Source organism: Puntigrus tetrazona, chromosome 4 (genome assembly GCF_018831695.1).
Source record: "Puntigrus tetrazona isolate hp1 chromosome 4, ASM1883169v1, whole genome shotgun sequence".
NCBI lineage: Eukaryota > Metazoa > Chordata > Actinopteri > Cypriniformes > Cyprinidae > Puntigrus > Puntigrus tetrazona.
The window spans coordinates 5,601,192-5,626,099 of NC_056702.1; the positions used below are offsets into that span (position 1 = coordinate 5,601,192).

A 24,908-nucleotide genomic window follows, 5' to 3' on the forward strand; every position below is an offset into this window, starting at 1 on the left:
ATTTCAAATGCATACACTAGTTTCTAATAAGATAACTGTATAAAATAAAATAAAAATATAAAACTATTTATATTTATTCAATATTATTTATTAAATAAAGTTAAAGGTGAATATCGCTAATGTCAAAATGATAAAATATTGCTACCACCTAAACTCTCGGTTGCAGAACAATTCCTCCTTTAAGATCTAGGAAAATTGTTTCTAGGAAATAAATTTCCTATGTCTTTTAGTGTATTTCATGTTGGAAACTATGTGGACCAAAACAGGCTAAAAATTACAGCGTGTATTTCTTCATGTGCCCCTGGTGTATTTTCCCTTTATAGCAGGAAAGTTAAAAGGGTGATGAAATGTCATGAGCACATCAACAATAGTCCACTTGACTGAAGTCTGAAATCTAAAGCCACAACCCTGAACCTCTCCAGATGTTCCTTCACTCTGATCTCTTGTTTTCTTTCTCCATCTCTATTCATTACCCCTCCACTCATTTTTATTCCAATCCTCACCTACCATCTATTTAATTTTTTTTCTTCTGTCATTCTTTGTCTTTCTTCCTCTACTCTCTCATTCCTCTGTGAGAGACCAAGAAAGAAATGAATAAAATGGAGCAGACTGTCTGTCCCTGGGGAAGAAGGCAGCTTGCTCATGCACCTATTCTGTCGAGCATCGTATGTGTGTCCCACAGGGTCCTTGGATGGGGGCTTTTATCACACCTGAGTGATGTGGGACAGTCTGGGACGAGTTGTCCTGATGGGTATATCAATGTGGAACGAATGCTGAACATAACTCTACAGCAATCCATTAATGCTCTTTTCCAACAGGAGTCAAGAGTTCTACTATATCTTCATTGTGCTGAGACACAGAAATCAAGATTACATCTAAATCAAAATCTCCTTGGCATCCCTGTGCCCTTACAATGTGAATGAGGTCTGAGGTAACCCCCACAGTGATTGAAAAACCCTTGGGCATAAAATGACATACAGAACAAGGAAGCACAAAGCAACAGTGCACTAGATGTCATCTTAAGAAAATGTCGCCACCATCATGTATCGGGTCGCTGGAGGCTGTATAACACCGCCAAGGTGTTTTATGTGGTTGGTTCTTGTTGCTATGCAGTTTTGAGTGGCTGCAAAAGCCTCTATTCTGTCCGACAGACAAGGGATAGGTCCCTACTTGAGGAAAAACCATGGGATTATATATATATATATATATATATATTATATATAATTATTATTATTTTTTTATCATATAATAAAATAAAATGCACACATACTGATAACTAGAGCAGACAGCTGTCTAATTTCTGAAGTAATACAAAAATATATATAGAATGCACACATATATCATCCTGTAAAAGAGATTCAAATAAAATTTATAAATAAAATTTTCGTGAATAAGTGAGTAAATAATAAAATATATGTGTGCATGTAAAATTTGTGTGTGTAAAATAATTAATAATACATATCAAATTATATAATACATTATGATTACTATATATATATAACTATTTATTATTGCATTAGCAAACACCACAAATTAAATATTAGATTTATGCATCTACATGAACCCTTTATGACTTTCTGTGCTGCCTTAATTAACTGCATTTCCGTGGCGAAGCTTTCATGCTTCTCACACTCTCACCTCTCAGTGTGCAGGGTGATCTTGGAGGGTTCAACATTAGGGTTTTCCCACTCCATCTGAGGACAGTGCATGAAGTAGCAGAGCGTGTAGAGCGCCTCCGGTTCCCAGTGCACAGTGCCGGTGCGGTTCTGGTGTACAGGCGTTCCGTTGCTGGGGTTCTTGATGTGCAGAGGCTGGAGGTGATGCATGGCACGGGACACCAGGTCACCTACAGGGGGCAGTAAAGACATGCGGTTGAATGCATGAGAATGTACTTTCACAAAGACCCCCCTCGAGACTGTAGCTTTGCATCAAATAAAGCTTTTACACAGTCTTTGACATAAAACTAGAGACCTCATACATCACCGCATGCACAAAGCGACACAGACAGTGGCACATTTGACAGGAAGACATTCATTACAGCAGGAAATGACAGCTACAGGATAACAATCTTTTCCCTTTCTCACTGAAATCTGGTACAGGGCATACAGAAGATATCACTCATCTTATGGAAAGGAAACTTGTCAAAACGTCACAATATTTCTATTAAACCTTAAACTGACAAAAGCTACAATTTCAACAAGAACAGAAGAACCTGAAAATATGCAGCTCTTCTCTGAATTCAGCGTATCTAAACTCTGGAACAGACACTCTTGAAGTTTAAAGTGACTGAAAGTGCTTGAAAAAAAATACTCTAATTGTGTGAGACTTGGGTTCTCACTCACGTTTTCCAAAAGAAGTCCTTATTCATAATTTTCTCCATAAATATGGGCTACGTACAAATAATAAATAATATATATATAATATAAATAATTCACATGGAATATTATAATAACTAATATTAAATATAACTAAAATAAACATTTTTAAAAATATATGAATGAGACAAGTAACAAGAAGTTATAACAAGATCATGCACCTACTGTGCATATGGCAGACATTTGTGTTTCTACATATGAATACTTGTACAAAATTAATAGTCAATGAGACCTATTTTATATTCACACACATACACAGATTATTAACTTTACTGATAAAATTATTAGTTTGAATGAATCACTGGGACTTCTTGGCAAAACAAAGGAAATTTAATTGGTTCTCTCTGAAATCTCAGCACTTAGAAAGAGAACAACATCACACACACAAACACGCACACAGCAATTACTGAGAATGTGCAAAGAAAGAAGTCTGTACACTGTTTTAAACCTTAACTTGTTAACTTGTGTCTGTGTGTGTGCTGCTTTCTTAATTTTATTGGATGAAGGACTAAGGAAACAGCTGGTGAATATCACTTGCCATCAGACAAACAAACATTCCATTTCGCCCCTCTCTTAAGTGCACGCATACACACACACGCACACACACACACACACACACACACACACACACGCACGCACACGCACACGCACGCACACACAGCTAATGGTGCTACTCTATAATGGCCTTGTGAATTATCCAAAGGAAAGCCTTATCAAGAGCAAATCTACTCTCTTTCCAAGTACACTTCTCATTCAAATTTTATAGAGTATAGAGTAGAGTTGGTTTAAATAAGGCAATCAGGCCCAGGTTTCTAATAGTCCCTAAGAACTTAAGAATTTAAATGTTTGAAAACATTGTTTGGGGTTAACGTGCCCTGCATAGTATAGCCGATGTATTATTTATCTATCTATAGAGTACAACGCGGTGAAAGGCCAACCTTGAGAAAAAAATGTGCTATTCACCTTATCTAAAATGTATAATTGCTGAAAATATATATACATTGTACTGAACATTAATGGAGTGACAGATTTTGTTTATCATGTTTTTAAAATATGGTGGTTTCATTCTGAACATGGTGATTATCTCTAATATGGACACCCAACATAATAAATGATATTTACCATCTGAATCTAACCATGTCATGTCAACAAATGGAAAAATAAGCCATCTATTAATTCTAATGTTAATTACTGTGCGTCTTTAGCCCCAACAGCAGGGGAGCTTTTCGCCCCAAATACCAATCTCTTACATATTTTTGTTATTTAAAAACTGTTGCTTTAATTCTCTTAAACAAAAGAGAAAATCATAAAGAAGACCTTCGTCTCAAAATATATGCATTGATTTTAGTGTGCATATATACCCTATATAAGTATACACTTTTTAAAAAATTGGTTTTTATTTATTTATTTTTAATAAGATGCAAATAAATATAAAACTGCTTAAAACCAATGATCAGTAGGCATGTTCGACTGCTTATGAACAGAAGCACACATTTCTTCACCTGTCCAGATGGTCTGAAACACGTCTTTCAAGCTCTGCCAAGCACCATTCATCTGAAGCTAGCCTTCGCTTGATTGTACCTGTATGTGTGTGTGCGTGTGTGTGTGTGTGTATGAGGTTGGAGAGAAGTATAGCAGCGACTATGCAGTCGAGCTGCTGTTGTTATTCAGCACCGATCCGTGCAAAAAGGGAACAACTCTCTCAGCAAGAATGCAAAAGGATTTGATTCCAGTGTGACCACTGTCCACCCTGAGAGTTGCTGTTAACATTGTACATTTTTGCCTGAACCAGTTTCTATTTTGGCTTTTGCTGCTTTTAGGTGAAATGTCACTGACTTGGAGCTGCACAAAGAAGACGAAAATAGCCAAGTCAGAATTCTAATCTTTTAAAAATACATAAAAATCATTGTGTTAACCTAATAAAAATAACATGCTAGTCTGGGGGGGTCTGGAAAGCGATGAAACCTTTGGTAAAAAATGAGATGCTAAAAATGATTAGACCCCATCTGCCCTTGCTCCTTTGGCTCAGCTGAAATGTGACCGGTGAATCACCTCTGGAGCTCACGGGTGTGTGAGGAGCACAGCTGCAGGCCAGAGGAGTGGAAAGACCTCTGCATAACACTCATACTCACCACTGCTGAGCTTTACAGCCACTGACCTTTCTGAAGCACACAACATACGGCATCAGCAGAAAATGTGACTGCTCTGTCAAAATACTACGCATTAGTTGACCAGTGGCTCTGAAACTGGTGTCACTTCCATCACGATCGCATCTAATCATCAGAGCTGCTCTGACCAACATAATAGAGAGGAAAATGAAAAAGACGTCACTCGGATTCAGTTCTTCTATTGTGTATACCATATATATGTTTTAGAGTCAGTGTACTTATGTTTAGCAAATACAAAAATAAGAGCTAACAGAAAACAAATACTAAAATAAGACCTAATTAAAAACAGTTAGCTGAAAAAAAATTAAAAATAACTGCAAAAGACATTTTATTTACTCAAACATTAATTAAATACAAATTAAATTTATAACCTCATATACGGTCTAAATACAGTAATATCAATGTAATTATGGTTAAGGACAAAATTACCACTTTTGTTATTTGATATAATCTAAAAGAAACTCAAACAAATAATTCTAGATTTATTTAACATAATTTTTACAAAGTCTCTCTAATATACAATCTGTGTACATTAGAATAAGTGTAATTATCCAAAATAATTTTGAGTCCAAAACAAATGAAAATAAATTAAACATACAAATGTTATAAATCTCTCTATACATTTGAATTAGAGCAATTATGGTTTACAAAAAACTAAAATGAAAATGCTTTATTTACATTTTTGAATGAATACATTATAAATCATTAAAATAATGTTACCTATAAACTAAAATAAAAACAAAAACACTAAAACTAAATGAAAATCTTTGGCAAGCTAGCAATGCATTGGCAACCATTCATAACATTGTAGTTTTGCACAGGCAACTACCATTCAAAATGTCTTTATAAAACCTAAAAATCTAGTTGACACTATTATAACCGACACACAACAGGCGGCAAAACACCTGCTGATAAATGGAGAAGACGGCCTACATATCCAGGTTAGTTAGACACCTCATCCCCCTGGAAGGTACATTCTCTTTACCACAATACAACAGAGGCTCTCAAGCCTTTCGGGTGTGATTCAACTTTGAAATTGCTCCAATTATAGATCCACAAATTCTCCTTTACTCCCATCTTCGCTTGCTACGGAGAAACAGGCAGCCTAAATGATAGATCCTCTACATGGCCTTCTCTAGTCTAATTGCTCTTTGGCGGCTGCTGTAGTTTGGAGGGTGTCAGAAGAGGGGAGAGAGCGGAGGCATTCTCACATCTTTATACTTTGCGGTAATTATTCTCCGGTCGTTCCCAAAAGGCCTCTCAGGCACACCTGCATTAATCATGAAGAATGACTCGGAGGAACTCCCTCTCTCTCCTCCCTTCAGCAGATGCTGGAGTAGGAGGTGTAATTATGAGGAACGGATCACGCCCCCGTCGAATATGATGCCGCAGAGATGCCCCCCAAGCCCATGCACTCTGCCAAGTGCGATACTGAGGCATAATACTTAACTTTTTTATTTCTTGATGTTTAGTTTTGCATAATATTGAAAGAGGGGAATCTTTGAAGATGAGAGAAGATGTTCTGCGACCTCTTCTCTAACGCAGCTTTCTTGGAGAAGAAAATGAGAATTCTTTTTTACTAATTTATACAGAATCAAAATGAAACGCACTTATAATGCAATATGTGCAAGTTTCAATTCAGCTTTCAGCTGAAGCTAGTGTTTTGCGTTCCAATCAATTTCGGACAGATATTATAGTCCTGGCCTATATTTTTAAACATCCTGTTTTAATATGGAAGTGTGTCACATTCTGGATGTGAAATAGGTTGCCAGTGTCATTTCATGTTAACTTAAACACGTTATCTTTCACTACAGAAACCATCAGTGAAAGTGACCTTCAATTATTTGAATCTTAAGTAGGATGCAATCTAATAATGATGAACCACAACCTGAAGCTTCAAAGAGACGCCAAAGGACAAAGTCAAAGCTGAAAGACTCACCGCGTCCCCTTCTTTTCTTTTCTGCCCTTTCAGTGTCAAAGAAGCATGGCCCCTTTGAAGTTTATTTCAGAAGTGTGCACTGATGGCATTTACAGAGCCAGGCAATCTCCTAAACCTTACTCGGACACTTTACAGACAACTCGCCAAGGCCTTATGAACAAATACAGACAGGAGTGAAAATTTTCTGGCTTAGTGTTTGAATAATTAAAAGAAGTATGTTTTTATTGATTTTACACATCCTACACACAAATTATTCACTGAAAATTGATCTAATGAAAGAATGAATCATTCATTTTGACCCGGTTCACAACTTGAACTGAACAATTAGTTCAACTCACAGACTCAGTGATTGTGTTAGTTGACAACTAACTAGAGAGGTGAGATTATCGCTAAAATAGTGCATGAGTCATATAGAGTACATTTATTGTGATCTTTTGTGCTTTTGGAGCTTTACAACAGCAGAATTTGCTTTTGTAATAGTTTTGTCATTGGTAACTACAACTATACAAAATGGTTTTAAATAAATCAAATAAAGCTGAACAGAAATGTAGATAAAACCACATAACAAAATTACTACAACATAAAAGAAAAGAACATATAAAAAGCTAATTTAAAATACTAAAAAATACTAAAAATAAGTAATACTAAAATAAAACTGCACTGTATGGAGAGTGATTTCTAAAATATTTTCTATAGAATAATTTCTTTATTACATAAAATAAAGAAAGTCATATATATGAAATATATGGTAGCTCGTCTCTGCCACTGAATAAAAAAATAGAAAAGATAATTGTGACTTTTTATTTAATAATTTTTTTTATTGCAATTGCGAGATTACATGTCATAAACTTGCAATTGCGAGTTTAAAAACCATGCAATTATATATATATATATTGCATGATATAAACTGGCAACTGCGAGTTGTCTAGTCAGAATTGCGTTATAAATTCTGAAAACAGTTCTTTTTTCTCCCTTATATTTTAGTTTATTTTATATCACAATTCTGAGAAAAAAAGTTAGAATTGCAAGATATAAACTCAAAACTATGAGAAAAATTTCTGAATGGCTACTTTATAACTTACAACTACGAATTTATATCTCACAATTTTGGAAAAAAAAGAAAAAAAGTCAGAATTCTGGAAAAAAAAGAATTGTGAAATATAAAAAGTTGCAATAATCTTTTAAAAAAATTTCAGTGGCAGAAACAGGATTCTATAGATATTAAATAAGGGTAAGGAAATGAAGAATTTATATTTTGGGTGAACTATAAGCAGAGAAATTACACTGGGTGCAAAAGCAATAAATGTTGCTGAATTTTTTAATCAAATTTCTGTTGTCAGTCTAATTTGTTTTTGTTTATCGGTAAAAATGCTGTCTCTCAACATCAGTGATTCTGATTTTGACTCAAGGTCAAAGCCAACAATGGTTTACCCATCAGAGAGGCAATCTGTAAGAGATCAAGGCCAGTGAATCACTGGTTATGCCTGACTAGTCAGCAAATGTGTCACTGAAATAGGTCCCTTCATTTAAAAGTCACACACATACACAAACAAAATTATGCAGTGTGTTTGCGTATGCATATGCTCTCTGGAGGCTGTCATACTGAATCCTCCAGAGAATGATGATTGCCTCATCCACCTTATGTGGCTGTGTGGACCGGAATTATAAAGGCAAACTATCACTGCGGGCCATGATTCATCAGCTGAGGACTTGACGCCATTAACAATGGCGACTCACAAAATCCATCACCCACAGGCCAGAAGCACAGACTGTCTCATCTATAGGTACATTTTCAACATGACATCCATTACAAATAAGCCATAACCCTCTTAGTGCAGTTACTATAAACTAACAACACTCATGAAACAGTTCTAGTTTTGTAAGTTAATTTGACAAACGTTTCTTGAATGTTCACAGGAGACTATAACTATGAGTGCAATATTGCTTTTAAACAACAAATCAACAAATAGAAAGTTAATATTAAGTAAATGATAGTTTAAACACAATATCGGCAGTTACTTTGTGTAGTTTTGCTCCACCAACGGAAGCATTTCAGAAAAAGATAGTGTGTATTGTTATAGAATTGTTCATGTCTGAATAAAAGTGTGCTTTTGAGTGAATAAAGTAAATGGCTTAATTACTAATTTATTAAGTTGGTTATTAAACGAATCTTAAACGAATCAGTTGAGTTAAATTACTGAATCGCTAATAAATACAGTCAGCACCTGTCGCCACATACTGGCAAGTCAAAGTTGCAGAAAAAGTGACTCAAAATCCCCACCACTAATACACAGACTGACCTACTGTCTGGAAGGAACAAACACAGACAAGCGGAGTGATACAAACAGTAAAAAAATCCCAGTTGCACTGTATATTAAATCTGAAAACTGTTGTATAATCCTTAATTAATCACATATATTACCACAGGCATGCAAAACACAGTAATCACAAAGTATAACACTAAACTTGGGATTCAAGTCAATTTATTTATCCTGAAGCAACCCTAAACCGTGATTCCAACTGCCAGGGGTGTTGCTTTCTAAGCTTTTCTCATGTTTTATGCATATATGATGGTTCCTCTCCTACAGGGAAACCTTTGCAGAGGTTTCCAAGGAGCCAGAGCAGGATTAGTGAGTGGCAGGCTGGCTTACCTTTATGCCCCCAAATCTCATTTAATGATGAAATTTGTTGAGATGTCTGATATAAGACAACTCATATCATAAAACAGATCTCTGGGGGTGACATGGGGAATATAATGCAAAACATGCATTCGGCAGCACTCCTGAGTGCTGGGAAATGAGACTGAAGATGTAAGATGACCTGGGTCTGAGGATGCTTATTAGCAAAGTTTATACAACAAACCTCAGAGGTGCTCAGGAGAGTGCTTCATTTAAGCACTGTTCTTAGATGCGAAAATGATTTGATAGCTCTTTTACATAATGGTGCTGGAAGTGTGCACAATTCATGAGGAATTTTTTAAAACATAAAAAACACAATATATCTTCTTTTGTGTTCCACAGAAGAAATATCATGCTGAGTCAATCATTTTTGGGTAATCAATGCCTTTAAAATAACCGTTAACTCAAAAATGGTAATTTGCTGGAAATGTATTCTCCAGTAAATGGGTGCCGTCAGAATGAGTGTCCAAACAGCTGATACAAACATCACAATAATCTGTAAGCAATCCACACGACCATCACGACTTCACCATGTTTTGTGAAGCAAAAATCTGTGTTTGTAAGAAACAAATTGCTTCTGGAAAAATTTTAATTCGTAATCCATAATTTTATAGTCCAGTTTATTACCTGTTATCCACCAACATATTTGTTTACAGACTGTTTTCTCTTGTAAATGTTGTAAATCTGAGCATATTTCTCTCCTGATTCAGAAAAGACAACTTTTTTAATGTTTTTCATAATAATAGAGGATTATTTTGGGCAGTTAAAATGTCTTGATGAATATATTTATTACAAATATGCAGTTTGAAGTTGAACTGAAGTCATCTCAATTACTTGTGAAGATTATTGCTGTGTTTTTATCAGCTGTTAGGACTCTTATTCTGTCGGCACCCATTCATTTTAGGGGATCCACTGGTGAGCAAGTGACATAAAGCTACATTTAAATCTGTTCTGCTAAAGTAACAAAACAATCTATATCTCGGTTGACCTAAAGGTGAGTGCATTTTCATTTTTGGATGAGGTATCCTTTCAAGCCTTATATGCAAATGTTGAATCACATACACTGCAATTACTTTCCAGAAAAGTATTGCTACCATGTTGACAAAAACATCCGCTTAGATCTTAGGCAAGTCCTAGCTGGATGGCGAAGGAAATTTCTGCATAAAGGATTGTCTCCATAAACGTGACAAATGGAGGTGTCTCAGTATTAACCACCAACGTGAAAGCAGCAGGAAATAGTGCCGGAGCCTTTATAATTACTCCCTCTCAGTATAATTACCGGGTTTTCCTTTGACCGTGAAATAAAGGCACCTTGCTATGCAATCTGCTGCACAGCTCGTGGGATATTTTTCCATTGAGGCAGCACAAGACTTTTGCCTCCATTAAATTTTGAAGGCTCTCGCCTCATTTTCTGGAAGGCAGCACAACTCAAGTGCACATTTATATTATCGATATTCAAACATATGGTAAATGCATACTGTACTGCATGCTGTCATAAAAATGCATGCATAAAACTCAAGCATGTGGTTTCCCTGCTGATCCAACGACGACCTTGCCAGTCCAAGCTGCTTTGACTTAAGTGTTCAAACATAATCTTGGGACTGCATAATTGATACTTTTCGACCAAAAAAAAAAAAAAAAAAAAAAGATTAACACAATGTCTTGGCTGATTAAAATAAAACATGAAACATGAGTTAAATCTGATTTGGACATGTTTTAGCATTAGAATTTTTTTAATTATTTGTGCATTTCAAAAGTGTTAAACAACCTAACATATTCATTTCACTATTACAAGCAATTATACTAAATTAGCAGCTGTTCTATGTGCTAATGCTGATGTATGCTATGTTAATTACGCTACAATCAAACACAATTATATGCCATATTGGCGGAGTTTGCTGTTATCTTGTGCAACAGGTGCGTTGTCAACTTTTAACTGTCAGGAGGCTTACATTAAACCTGACAGCGATAGAATAATGCATTTGAATCATCTGAACGCCATGTACAATACTCTGTATAAGGTGCAGGCTAATAAAGTGAACAAATTAGAATAAATTCGTCTATCTATTGTTAAATTACAATGCCCTTTTAATAGCGACTGCTAAAAGGTGACTGCTGCACATTGTTTTGTTTTTTCACACTTTGATCTTTGGTGTTTATGGCTGAATACTTATGCATGTAAAATGGAAGAAACGTATTTATTTCTGTCTTATGAACAGCTTTCTACACCAAAGCATCAAGTAGGCATCTACTCTTTGTGCTGTTTGATTACTTGGATTACTTACAAAAATGCTTGAACAAGGATTAAGTAAAGTTCAGGGCACGTACCCTTTAGACAGTAAGCTTTCAGACAGATGATCAGCTTGGCAGGAGCTGTGTACTTCTAAGTGTATGTGTAAGTTTGTGTATGCGAGTGTTTAGCAAATAGCCGCATTTTGTGCCAAAGACTGCTGTCAAGGAGTCAGAGGGGAAATTGTGTATCTCAGCAGGTAGAAATAAGTGGTGAAGAAATAATAAACATGTCAGGTTAAAAGGACATGGTACCCTAAAAAACAGAGAGAGATTAATTGAGAAAAACATCTGTGCATCCACATTTGCAATGATTTTTTTACTTTGCAGGTAATAACTACAGTTATTAAGCAATCTAAAAAGCAAGTGGTGTGTCTTTTGTAAAAATTGAAGCTTTTAATTTTTTCCCTTCATTTCGCACAAAAGAGGTGAACAGCTTAAATCACGTTGAAGAGCTATTTAAAAAAATACTCTGAACTTTTCTCAATAATTTTAACTATTACATCAGTGATTATTCTTTATTTATAAAATAAATATAGAAAACTTTAAGGGAAAGTATACTTTTAAGAATTTTTAAAGACAATAAATGCTGAACTTTATATTCAAAAGAAGAAAAATATATCATGGTTTTTACTAAAATACTAAGCAGCAATACTGTTTTAAACACTGATCATAATAAAACATGTTTCTTGAATATCAAAATAACTTAACTTCTATAAGTTTCATTTGATTCTGTGTAATCAAATGTGCCCTTAATTATAATTAATTAATTTTTATTAGTGCTGTCAAAAGAATAATCGTAATTAATTACATCTAAAACAAAAATTTTTGTTTACATAATATGTGTGAGCACTTTGTATATTTATTATGTTTATATAAAAATACACACACATACAACATATACCTTGGAAATATTTGCATGTGTGTATATATATATATATATATATATATATATTCATATAAATTCTATGTATAAATGTATTTAATATAAAAACGTAATATATTCTTAAATATACACGTGCATGTGTATTTATATAATAAATATACACAGTACACACATATATATTTTTGCAAACCGAAACTTTTGTTTTGATGATTAATCGTGATTAACAGCTTGACAGCTTTCATACTTCCATTTTGTCTGTTTTTTAGTTTTTCATTTACAAATGACTTCAAATTGCTCTAAAGGTTAATAGCAGACGCCAACCAACTTCTGTTTACATTGTATAAAGTCTAAAACTTTTTATGAGTGTAGAAACTACAGCAACAGATGCTAACAGGGGTAACACATGATATGCCGTGTCTGTTGGTGCAGTGTGAATTAGCCCTAGCTTGCTAAGCAATTAACAGCTGCTCCGACGCTGAAGTGGCACTTGGTGTGTTTCCGGGTGGCTCAGGCCCATCAGGAAATATCACAGAGGATGGGGGAAAAAGGGGCTTGATTGGACCATCTTCATTTACTGGCAAAATGGTGATGATTTCACTTCTGTTGGAGACACTGGACGTCAATACTGCTGGTGACTTTTAGTTAGAAAAAAATGACACATCTCCATCTACACATAATAGCTATAATTTGAAGCCTATAACTAGGAGAAGAAAAACTGTTAGCTTACAAACTTGACATGCAATGTCATTTCCATGACGACAAGTCAGTAACAAACAACTTTTAATTGGTGAGTTTTAAGCTCACATCTTAAACCAGTGGAATCTTTGTTTTAATTACACAGAATGAAAAATACTGTGTATAAAAAACTCATTTGAATCCCTAGTCTACTGAACAAGGTGCAGGTCTATAATTAAATTAACAACTATCCAGTTCTTTGTTTTAGAACTCGATTTAGTCTTACTAAAGCTACTTCTGTTATCCCGCTATGAACAGTGAGGGGTTTTCTCTTTGCCTTGTCAAGATTGTAGTTTGATTAATATCCTTTAATTGCTAATTTCCTATGCATAATCAAAAGGCCTCTGGTAAATGAAACTAATAAATTTCCCATTCCTCGTTTAGTTTCAGCTCAAATATCGAAAGCAAAAGTTCATTCTGGACTTTTTAAGCTTCAGCAAAACATGAATTGGACGATTTTTCAAAGCTACCTTCAAAGGTATGAATAAATAAATATATAAAATAAATAAAGCTGGGAATTATCTAGTCAACCAATGAGAAAGCTTGGTGCAGGCCAAACTCTTCAGGGGATACTTGGAGTGAGTAAAGAGACAGATGTCTGAATTTTTCGGCCATATTAAAGGGAGCTTCTTTTCACAGTTTTCATGTGCTAGAATATAAACAGAAAATAATTTGCTGATGATTTTTGCTAGGGGACTTGAAGGAGAAGGTGAACTCTTAAAAAGCATGCGCTTGTTTACTTAGATTGTCACTTTTACACCAGTGATCACTATGACAAAAGCAAAAAGCATCTCAATCAGCATTCAGCACAGTTTGTAATGGGTGGGCCTCTTTGTTAACTGCCAACAATATATCATGTTTCCTAACGGATGCTTTTAACATCAGCGGTGTATGTGGGTTCACACTGAGAGACGCTGGGATGCTCATAAAAAATGCTGGTCACTCACTAACAAGTACTGTTTTGCATTACACCCAACTGACAGTTGTAGCTCTGTGATAAGGATACCATGAGATAGAGTAGACAGAAATTATATTTCACATAGTTGAATTAAATGAATATGCATGGGAACTTCTCCTCAATCAAAAAAAGCTGCTGCATAACCCAAGCTTTTATATTTCGCTACACGGTGTGAAAATGAGCCATAATTAGTTAACGGTCAATTAGGTGGCTTTTGAAGGGCTTGCAATCAATATATAAATGCTTATTGTGCATTGTGTACACAAGGCTGGAAAGGAGGAAAAAGACAATTACATCTGATTATTATGCCTCATCTGTTGGCACAACAGCTAATATTCTGCATGGTTACATCACCAATGCTGCATTATGACAGCAAGCTCACATCTGTGGTAATACTTAATACATGCAATAACACAAATACCCTGCAGCTTTCTAAATAATCCACCTAATATGCTGTGCCTGTCTAGGTTGATTTAGCATTCAATATAAAGAAGTATCGAGCAATATTTAAAAAAGAGACAGTGTAAAAAATAAATACGGTAATATAATGCTTTTGAGTCCTAATCTGCATGAAGACATGAATGATCAATTCATTTATTTATTTAAATATGACTCTAAATTGTTCTAGACATGGTTTGTGAGCTTCACTCAATCAATAAGAATGAATTATATATAACTATTGTTTATATTTAAATAAACAACTCCAATATATACAGTGTTCAGAAAAAAAACTTAAAAATTAAATAATCTTCCAATGGGAAAAGCAAAATAATCTTCTTTTCTGTTTGAATTTTTTTTTTTTTTTTTACCTACCCAACTGGCAGATTATTTAGCTTGTTCTAAGCAAAAACACACTTATTTTTTTACTTTTTCTGAAAGCAAAAGTCATTTTTACTCACAATTGTTTGATATTTTGGCTCAAAACAAGACAAAAAAATCTAAATAAGAAATACCCAATCAAGATTAAATGAATAAACAAAGCCAGCAATAGCCCGGTTGCAGCGCTTGCTCTATTGTGTTACCTTGCTTAAGTCTGTTTCCCAGCAGAATGCAATGTTGATTAGAGTGACAGAAGGGTCACTGGCTCTCTGTAATTTACTCAAGTCCCTCTGCACACATCAAATTTCCCCTCCTCAGTGGGGTCACATGTATTCATTTGGCAGGCACACTTGAGGAGACATAATCAGTGTGGATGATGGCGTTCTCTTTTGCATCTTGACTTATTGGGTGTTGTTTGTGTTCGCTATGATTAGGAAATAACCGTGGCTGCAGTCCTGCAGTACAGGCAGGCTCTGAAACTCACTGCCACACACAGGCTAACCACCATCCCCAAGACAAATACAAAAAAAGCTGCTCTTCAGGCTGACGACCATCCAGTGGACACTACAGGGAGACACACCCCGCTCAGTTAGGGTAGGACTTTCCAGCTGCTGACCACTGGCTCCATACACCCACTCAAGAGACTAAAAACAGCTAATTTAGTGGATCATGCAGATGTTAAATAGCTCAGGGACCTAACACGGAATGCACGCCAATGGTCGTTTCTAAATTTCACAGGGCCCAGGAGAAACACTTTGACTCAATGTTTTGCTTTTGTATTAAAAATGTACATGCTTTCTCTTCTCAGAAAAACAGAACAAAAACACTGATGACTCAATCTACACAGATTTTCATCCAATCAAATGCTCTTTAGAATGAGAATGTCCCTCCCCTTAACACTGCCTGCTATTTTTGAGTAAATAACATGTACAAATAGTTGCTAATAAATTTATAGTGCCCTTTAAAGGATTGGGGTCAGAATGATTTTGCTGCAGTTTCAAAGAGAAATGTCCACTAAGTATTCAGTATGTTAACCCTGTTGGTATATGTAGTGCGGTGGTCCATGGACTAAGCATATCGTTATATGCCCTTCACCAAATCCAACCCTAAACCTACTCGATAGTGTAAACAAATGCAAAACTGATATAAAAACTAATGTTTTGATGCAACCGTGCATTTTCAACTGCTTTTTAAACAGATTTGAACTCTTTTGTCAAACCTAGTAAGGTATATCTCTTGTACTCTGTGAGCTACCGAACAAACCTACCGTCTTTGATAACCCATAGATATAAAGCTGGATATGTGTGATGTTAAAGTTGAAAAGCATCAGCTCTCAAATATTCCAGAATATTCATATTGTTTTGAAGTGAAGAACATGATACTCTTCAATTGATTGTGCAACATTTACGCTTTTTTAATTGAAACTCTGTAAGTATGTGTGAAGTTTTACTGCCTCTAGAGTTAATTTCTTTTGGAAACTGCAGTGATATGCCTCACTAAAAAGTGCACCAAGGTACATTTATACCATGAGACCAGGTAGAATAATATTCCACAATATTCCTATTTTCGCTGCATTTTGATCAAATACAATTAGCCTCGTGAGAATAAAAGATTTATTTTAAAAAGTCTTACCAATCCCCAAACATTTGAATCAGTGTATAGTTTATATAAAAATAAAATCTTACAATTAAAAGAATAAAAAACGATCAAATACTGTATGTCCACCTAAATCCAGCTAGCAAGTAGCAAGTCATGGCTAAAACATAACTAAAACTTGCTCGTCCCAAACTCCCTGTTTTAATAATAACCACACCGGCAGGCATTTCTTGGCATGAGAACTTACTGAGCTCTGCGATGCTCCCCACGCGGGTTGCCAGGAGGGACTGTTCAATGGTGCGGAGTTCAGCCTGGCTATATGCATGGCCCTCTCCTGATTTCCCTGCTCGCTGCTGGTCACGGTGCAGGTTCAGACTGTCCGGCAGGCTCAATACACCTGTGGGACAAAGATCAGACAATCAAATATAAATAAACACGTGAACAAGCCAAACCAGACAAAAAAACATCTGCAATGGGAACAGGAGACTTTGAGAGCTAAGTGTTATGACATTATCATTGTTTGAGAGGCAAATCAAACAACCCCTGAAGCAATTAAAACCGCTGTTTTTGTGTTGGACCTTTTTCAAATTGCAACAAGCCACACGCTCACAGGTGAGTTCAGCGGCATGTATTGGCTAGAGCCCTGGTCGTCTAATGTTCATTCAATAACCCTAATCAAATTACTTCACAGCGCTGCAGCCAAGGCTTTTGTTTGAACAGGAGAATAGGCAATGACAGATGGGATATTGAGCTCAGCCACAGGTGAATAAAGACAGACAAGCAGCTATCTGTCTGAGCTAAAGGTTTCACACGTTGGGACTATATTGTGATTCTGAACTGGTATTAATTAAGGGCTGATATCTGTAACTATTTGTCTTTCAAACATCCCTAGCCGTTTGCTTTGTAGCGTGTCAGTCGACAGTACATTTAAGCAATACTGCTTCATGAGCATCTTGCTTTAAAGCAACAGATCAATAAACTAGTTGATATTGAGTAACGTCTCGGTTACGTATGTAACCCTCGTTCCCTGAAGAAGGGAACGGAGACGTCACGTCGGATGACCGACGAATTGGGATCTCGCTTCGAGAGACCAATCTACTTCGAGTGTATCTAAACAAGCCAATTGAAGATTGGCATGCGCTAATCGCATCCAGCTGCCGCTGATCACAGCGCGTGTATAAATAAACAGCTGTGCAGCGCGCATATTCAGGTTTTCGCTGAGGAGCCGAGCTAGTGACCCGGCCCCTTCAGCAGAGGTGCAGCACACCGTGGCGGCGGGCGTGGCGTCTCCGTTCCCTTCTTCAGGGAACGAGGGTTACATACGTAATCGAGACGTTCCCTTTCAGTCGGTCACTCCGAGTCACGCCGGATGACCGGACGAATTGGGATCCCTACCAAAACGCCATGGGCGCTGCCTCTTCCAGTGTCCTGTGGGAGCCCACAAGCCCCCTCAGTCTATCGGCGTAGGCGGGCTCAACCACAAGAAGCCAGCTACTTTTGTAACACTACCCATTCGTAAGACTGGAACACTGGGAAAGCCCACGTTCTAGTGAACAGGGACGTGCGGAAGTCCAGCCTTCCCGTGGAGGAGGTCTCGGAGCGAATACGCATATGGACAGTATTTCAGTTTGCATATGGAAAATTGGAGGTGATTGAACCCTCTTAGGCGGGCAGAAGGTCTGCCGGGAAACACAGGGCTCTAAGGCTATGCCGTGAAATACACACATAAAGTCCTCTTGGGGTACTTTACATGGCTCCCAGCCCTCACCGGTTCTCACGGATTCATCGAGAGGGCCTGGCGCCGGATGCTCCGCAACATCTGGCTGCCGAGGGAATGGAGGAGCTCGACAGGGTCTACTGTATGGACGCTCTGGAGCGGTTAACAAGCCGACCGAAACCGGGCCTCTCAGTGCTTCTACCAGTTTGAGGTGAGAACACAGGAGGATACCGGTTCCACACGTAGGCTATAGAATCTAGCAATCATGTTGGGGTCGCCCAGCCCGCAGCTCTACAATCTGTCAGCGAGGTGCCACGAGCCACCGCCCAGGACGATGCAACACTTGCTGAGTGTGCCCGCAACCTGAAGGGGGGGGCAGGGCATACCCTGTGCTTGGTACGCTAGGGTAATGGCGTCCACTATCCAGTGAGCCATCCTCTGCTTGGAGGCGGCACTCCCCTTCTGCCGGCCTCTGTGACAAAGCGAGAGCTGGACTGAGGTCCTGAAGCTTTGTGTCCGGTCAACGTAGCATCGGAGTGCTCGGACGGGACAAGCAACGTCAGGGCTGGGTCTGCCTCCTCCAGGGCAGCGCTTGAAGGTTCACCACCTGGTCTCTGAAGGGGTAGTGGGAACCTTGGGCACGTAGTCGGGCCGTGGCCTCAGTGGTACCTGGGAATCCGCGAGCCCAAACTGTAGGCACGAATCGTCGACCGAAAAAGCCTGCAGGTCCCCTACCCTCTTGATGGAGGCCAATGCGAGCAGGAGCAATGTCTTCATAGATAAAAGAACTTTAGCACAACTGCTGGCAAGGGTTCAACGGAGCCTACTGCAGTGCTGTCAGCACTACAGACAGGTCCCAAGAGGGTACTGTTGGGAGCCGTGGAGGATTCAACCTCCTGGCTTCCCTCAGGAACCTGATAATCCGGCCACAAAAGCACCCACAGACCTCCCATCTATGAGGTCATGATTTGCAGCGATTGCAGCCACGTAGACTTTAAGGGTGGAGGGAGACAGCCTTCGCTCCAACCCTTGCTGCAAGAAGATAAGCACGACTGATAGGGCAATTCCAAGTCTTCACCTGAGAAGAACACCACTCGGCTAACAGGCTCTACTTCAAGGCATAGGCCTGTCTCGTGGACGACAGTCTAGCCGAAGAAATGGTGTCGACTACCTCTTGAGGTAGGTCACCTAGAACCTCCGCATCCCATCCAGGGACCAGACATGGAGTTTCCAGAGGTCTGGACGCGGGTGCCTGGGTGCCCCATCTCTGAGTCAGAAGATCCTTCCTCAGAGGATCGGCCAAGGAGGGCTGTCGCGAGGAGCACAAGTTCTGGGAACCAAGTCTTCACCAGTAGGGTGCTACTAGCAAGACCTGCTCCTAGTCCTCCTGACCTTGCACAGTGTCTGTGCAAGAAGGCTCACTGGGGAAATACATACTTGCAAAGGCCCCGCAGCCAGCTGTGTGCCAGTGGGCAATGGGAAGTCTCTGGAGAGGCAAACAGGTCTACCTGAGTGGCTCGAAACGTTCCAATCAGCTGAACCGCCCGGGGATGGAGTCTCCATTCTCCGGGTAGTGCAGCTCGCGACAGCTCGTCGGCTGCCTGGTTGCACACTCCTGGAATGTGAATGGCGAGAAGCGACCTCAGAACTTCCGACTCCATAGGAGGAGGAGGTGGTGGGCTAGTTGCGACATACGACGGGAGCGTAGACCACCTTGTTGGTTGATGTACGCAACGGTCAGTATGTTGTCTGTGCGGACTAGTACATGCTGGCCTCGAAGGCAGTTCTCGAGACTGCCTAGGCGAGATGTACTGCCAGCAACTTTAGGCAGTTGATGTGCCATTGCAGTTGAGGCCCGCCCAAACCCCTGACACTGCATGCCCGTTACGCGGGCCCCTCATGGTGGAGGCATCCGTGAAACCACAGCATACCTGGAGACCTTCTCCAGGGGCACTCCGGCCCGAAGGAACGAGAGGTCTGACCACGGGGTGAAGGTTTGGCGGCAGGCCGGTGTTATTTGAACCGGTGAGTGCCACTTTGCCACGCCCACCTCGGGACTCGATCGTGTAGCCAATGTTGAAGCGGTCTCATATGGATTAGTCCCAGCGGCAACGCGGCTGCCATATGCCCCAGGAGCCTCTGAAAATATTTCAGTGGGACCGCCATCCTGCTCTTGAACATATTGAAGCAGTTCAAACCGAATTGGCACGCTCCTCTGTGAGGTGTACCATCTGATCGATCGAATCCAGCTCCATCCCAAGAAAAGAGATCCTCTGCGTTGGACAGAGTTTGCTCTTCTCCTGGTTGACCTGAAACCCCAACTGGCTGAGGTGCTGTAGCACCAGATCCCTGTGTTCGCACAGCTGAGCCGGGACTGAGCCAGTCATCCAGTTGGTTGAGAATGCGAACGCCTTACTCTCTCAGTGGAGCAAGGGCTGCTTCGCGACTTGCATGAAGACGCTGCGTGGCGACAGGGAGAGCCCGAAGGGTAGGACTTGTACTGATATGCTCGACCTTCGAACGCCAACCTCAGGAATGGCCTGTGGCATGGAAGAATCGACACATGAAAGTCACGTGTCCTTCAGGTCGATCGCTGCAACCAATCCTGGGACGGACGCACTGAATAGGCGTTTCTGTGTCAACATCCTGAACAGGAGTGCTCGATTCAGGACTCACAGATCCAAGATTGGTCATAACCCACCGCCTTTCTTGGGCACTATGAAGTATGGGCTGTAAGCCCGACCTCATCTCGGCTGGAGGAAGCGGCTTTATCGTGCCTTCACTAGAAGGACAGCAATCTCCGCCCACAAGACAGGGGCACACGCATTGTTCACTGACATATAGCGGATCCCACTGAACTTGGGGGCGCGGATGAACTGAATCATATAGCCGAAGTCGAAGGGTTCGCAGGGAGCCACGGGATAGCCTGGGAAGATTCAACCAGGCATCCAGAGACCGAACTAGCGGCTGCGGAACCACCGGCGTGCAGGCGATGGGGCAGCGAGGGGAGTGCAGGGACCGGCTCGGGCGTCTCGTGGCCGGTCCGGCCGGGTCTGAGTGTGTGCAACTCTTACCTGCATCCCCGCAGAAGTGAGGCGGGTAGGCTGTTGGTTCGTCCTCCCAGTCTTCCCACTGCTGCATATTGGCCCAAGGAGCGTGAGTGAGTGGCGCGGAACTGGCCCGCTCAACTCCTCGCTCTCCTGGGGACCCAGAGACAGAGAGAAACCGCCCTTGTCGAGGTTTTAGGTAGCGGCAACATTCTCTGCCCTGCAGAGCAGCTCCCTCCATCCCCGGATCTGAGGGCCTCTTGCACCTGCGCTTTCCTCCAGGTTTGTCAGGAGCCTGGACAGGCTGGGTGGCTGCCCTGCTGCCAGCTCCACGGTGCTGCCTAGATGGGGGCTGCTGCGTTGACTGCACGGGAGCGGTGGCGGCAGCAGGGGCAGCACGAGCTGGCTGAGGTGGGCCGCCGGGCGGCTGGGTGAAGGCAGCAGCTGCACGCCGAGGCAGGATGTTTCTTACCTCAGTCTGCTTCTGGGCAGCGGAGAACTGCTGGGCAAAGTTAGTAAAAGTGGCCGGTCTGGGACATGGGGGCATTCAAGGAGCGTGTCTTGTCTAATGTCGACCAGACACAGCCACAGATGGCGTTTCTGGACCACCAGTGGCCATCGCACAACCCAGAGACCGCGTTGTGACCTTAAGTGGCGCCGTGGCGCGAGGTCCATCACGATACAGAGTTCTTTCAGAACTTCCAGGTCATGACCACCCCTGTGCAGATCCTTCAGTGCCTTGGCCTGATGAACCTGCAACAACGCCAAAGCGTGTACTGCAACGCAGCTTGTCCACAGGCCGCACAAGGCACTGCCGTTCAGAGCCGGCAGTACCTGCAGGCCCGGGAGGGGAGCACAGGATCACCGCACTAAGCGAAACGGCATTGGGACACAGCTGCATCCCAACTGACCGCTCCACTGGGGCGATCACTGTAACTCCTGGCTGTGCCACTGTCAAGGGTGGTGAAGGAGGAGGAGCCACTGGGGCAGTTTCTGGCAGTGAAAGGTGCTTTCCACATCCCAGTAAGCTCCTCATGCACTTCCGGGAAGAAAGGTACCAGGGTGGGGCCCTGAGAACCAGCGCAAGCCACCCTTAAATACCAATCGTCCAGCCTCGAGAGCTCGGGAAGCAGTTTGATCCCGATCACCTCGACGGCCTGGGCAAGCATAGCCACCATTTCTAGATCTGTATCCAGTACATTCAACGCCTGGTAGACGCAGAGCAACCGGATCTTCACTTCCAGAAATGTCTGGCTCACCTTCCGATGCAGCGATTGACTTCTGATCATCAGGGGGAGCCCAAGAGGGTACAGCTGATACCCCACGTGAGGGTCCAGACTGCCCCTTTTTGCAGCTCCACTGGTTGCAGAGTTTAAGCTTTGTGTCACAACGAAATGGAGCCCACCTGTCTGCAGCCAGAATGAGAACCAAGTCGAGCAAACACAAGCTCCGCCTCCTTTTTCAAGGCGACAGAGCCCGCCCATCACTCCGAGATGACATCTCCCCGCGAGAAATGATTCATCCACAACCGCCACCTCAGCGTGCTAAGCCCAGGCACACGAGGCAACGATTGTGACCATCACCTAACACCAGGTAACAACCGCATCCAGAAACACACGGGTGTACGTGAGTCTGAAGCAAGACCCACGCTGTCTTCCAAGAGTTTGCCAGGCGGCAGACGTCGTCTTTTAAAAAGACGCACCCGCGAATGCTCTTTAGTGCTGCGGCAACAGGGGATAGCCGTTTTGCGCACAAACAGGGAGTAGTGCAGCCTGATTGTGGCAATCCACTCGACGCAGGAAAACGACCTCCGCTGAAACGCGTACTCCAACACTCGTAGATCGTCTTTGGAGCGGAACAGTCACGCTCGGCTCCGAAGCGAAAAGCTGAATATGCGCTGCACCCGCTGCTTATTTATACACGCGCTGTGATCAGCGGCAGCTGGATGCGATTAGCGCATGCCAATCTTCAATTGGCTTGTTTAGATACACTCGAAGTAGATTGGTCTCTCGGCAGATCCCCATCCGCCGGTCATCCGACGTGACTCGGAGTGACCGACTGAAAGGGAACATAGATACAGTATTGATACACAGTATTGTGAGTTATGAAGTATACATTTGCTCTACCACAGCAGAACCTCATAAAACACCCAGTAGCGGTGTTCTTGATTGAATATTTGAATAATTCACTCATAAAAGAAAGGCTTCAGTTCTGAATGTATCAGTGTTTATGGATGCTAAAATGACTCGCCCATTAAGATAGTCATCTAATTAGATGAATAGGTGTTTTTAATGAACTGGTTGAAAACATTCAGTGACGCATTCATAAAGACCACTGTTCATGAAAGAATCAGTGTGATGAATGAATTAGTTGTGTAAATGATTCAATGATTCAACCATAAAGGCAAATCTACTCCTTATGGATTAGTGTTATTGATTTGCTTATTAAGACCACAGCTTGTGAAAATAATTAAAAGACTCATAAGAGCAGCTCTTATGATTTAATGAATGCATCAGTGCTTCTGAATGGATAGCTTATAAAGGCAGTCCCATAAATAGTTTCCGAACGAATCAGCAGAGTAAATGATTCCACTGAGTTGTTCATTACCCAAAAAGTGCTAATACTGCACTGTATCTCACCACTCTTAGAACGTCACTCAGCCAATTCAATTTGAGGACCATAACTCACTAATGTATAAAAATAGACAATAACAGTGTCAAAACTGACAAGTTAAATAAACTGATTTATAAGATTTGGCTTAATTTACTTTGACAAAACCTTAATAATGATGATACACTAATAACATTGCTAGCTTTAAACAAAAAGCACGATATTTAAACAAGATGCTTTTAACAGTAACATTCTCCAACCCTGCACACAAACAAGCAACAGCCTATCGGGAAGCTATTTTAAGCAGGTTATACTCTTGACTTTCATCTAAAGGGATTTGTGTTGTCAGTCTCCCAGAGGTGGGTAAATATCCTGTATCCTGTTGTATATTGAATGACGCCGTTAGCACAAGACAACACAGGGAAAGAAACACAGAGACTCATGAAGTTTTCATAACACCATGATTAAAATGACCTGGCACGGCGAGTTCTGGCTGCTGCGAATCTCTTTGTGGTTAGTGAGTTTATGCATAATGGAGGATGTGCAATATTCGCCAGATGGGAGACAAGCTGAATGCTTTGTCAGGAGACACAATGTTGTTCATGGGTGACATGATGCTTTTAAGGAATTTTGAAGGGAGTTCAAGCGAGGGAATGCTTTGTTTTGGGTGATTGTCTCGTCTGATGAAGTTTTAACACGAGTGCCGCCACACAGGCGTAAATGTTTGCGTGCGTATAGCCCCTAATGAAAACCAGGACATAGTACAAGCCAGCGCAGTTACAGTAGTTGCAGTATTTTGCTGCAGGTTTTTTGTACAGTTGAGTGATAGGTGAGAGAAGATGATGTAGCTCAAAAACAGGATCCGCAGCAAGTTACAAGGGATTGCTTGACCTGTTTTTGACTGTTTGTTTCCCATAAAAATATTGCAACAATGTTACATTCGTTATGGGATGGTACTTATGTAACTTTACAGTATACAACTGAATGACATTGGAGCACTGAAATCTGATCTAAAGAGGTAACTTATTCTCAAAAAGAATGTTTCTCTATTGCGTATCTCAATCAAGCTGCAGTTGGGTTACTTTAACTAG

At 40.7% G+C, this 24,908-nt stretch overlaps 1 protein-coding gene across 3 annotated transcripts in view; it reads right to left on the bottom strand.

Moving 5' to 3' along the window:
- Positions 1-24,908, bottom strand: part of btbd11a (BTB (POZ) domain containing 11a) — a 130,518-nt gene that overhangs the window by 20,690 nt on the left and 84,920 nt on the right. For all 3 annotated transcript variants that reach the window (XM_043236302.1, XM_043236300.1, XM_043236301.1), the window contains 2 exons: positions 16,691-16,840; positions 1,639-1,846 (listed from right to left, as the gene is read on the bottom strand). In XM_043236302.1, the coding sequence (XP_043092237.1) occupies positions 1,639-1,826 (188 nt within the window). In that variant the 5' untranslated portion in view covers positions 1,827-1,846; positions 16,691-16,840. The remainder of the gene's footprint in view (positions 1-1,638; positions 1,847-16,690; positions 16,841-24,908) is intronic.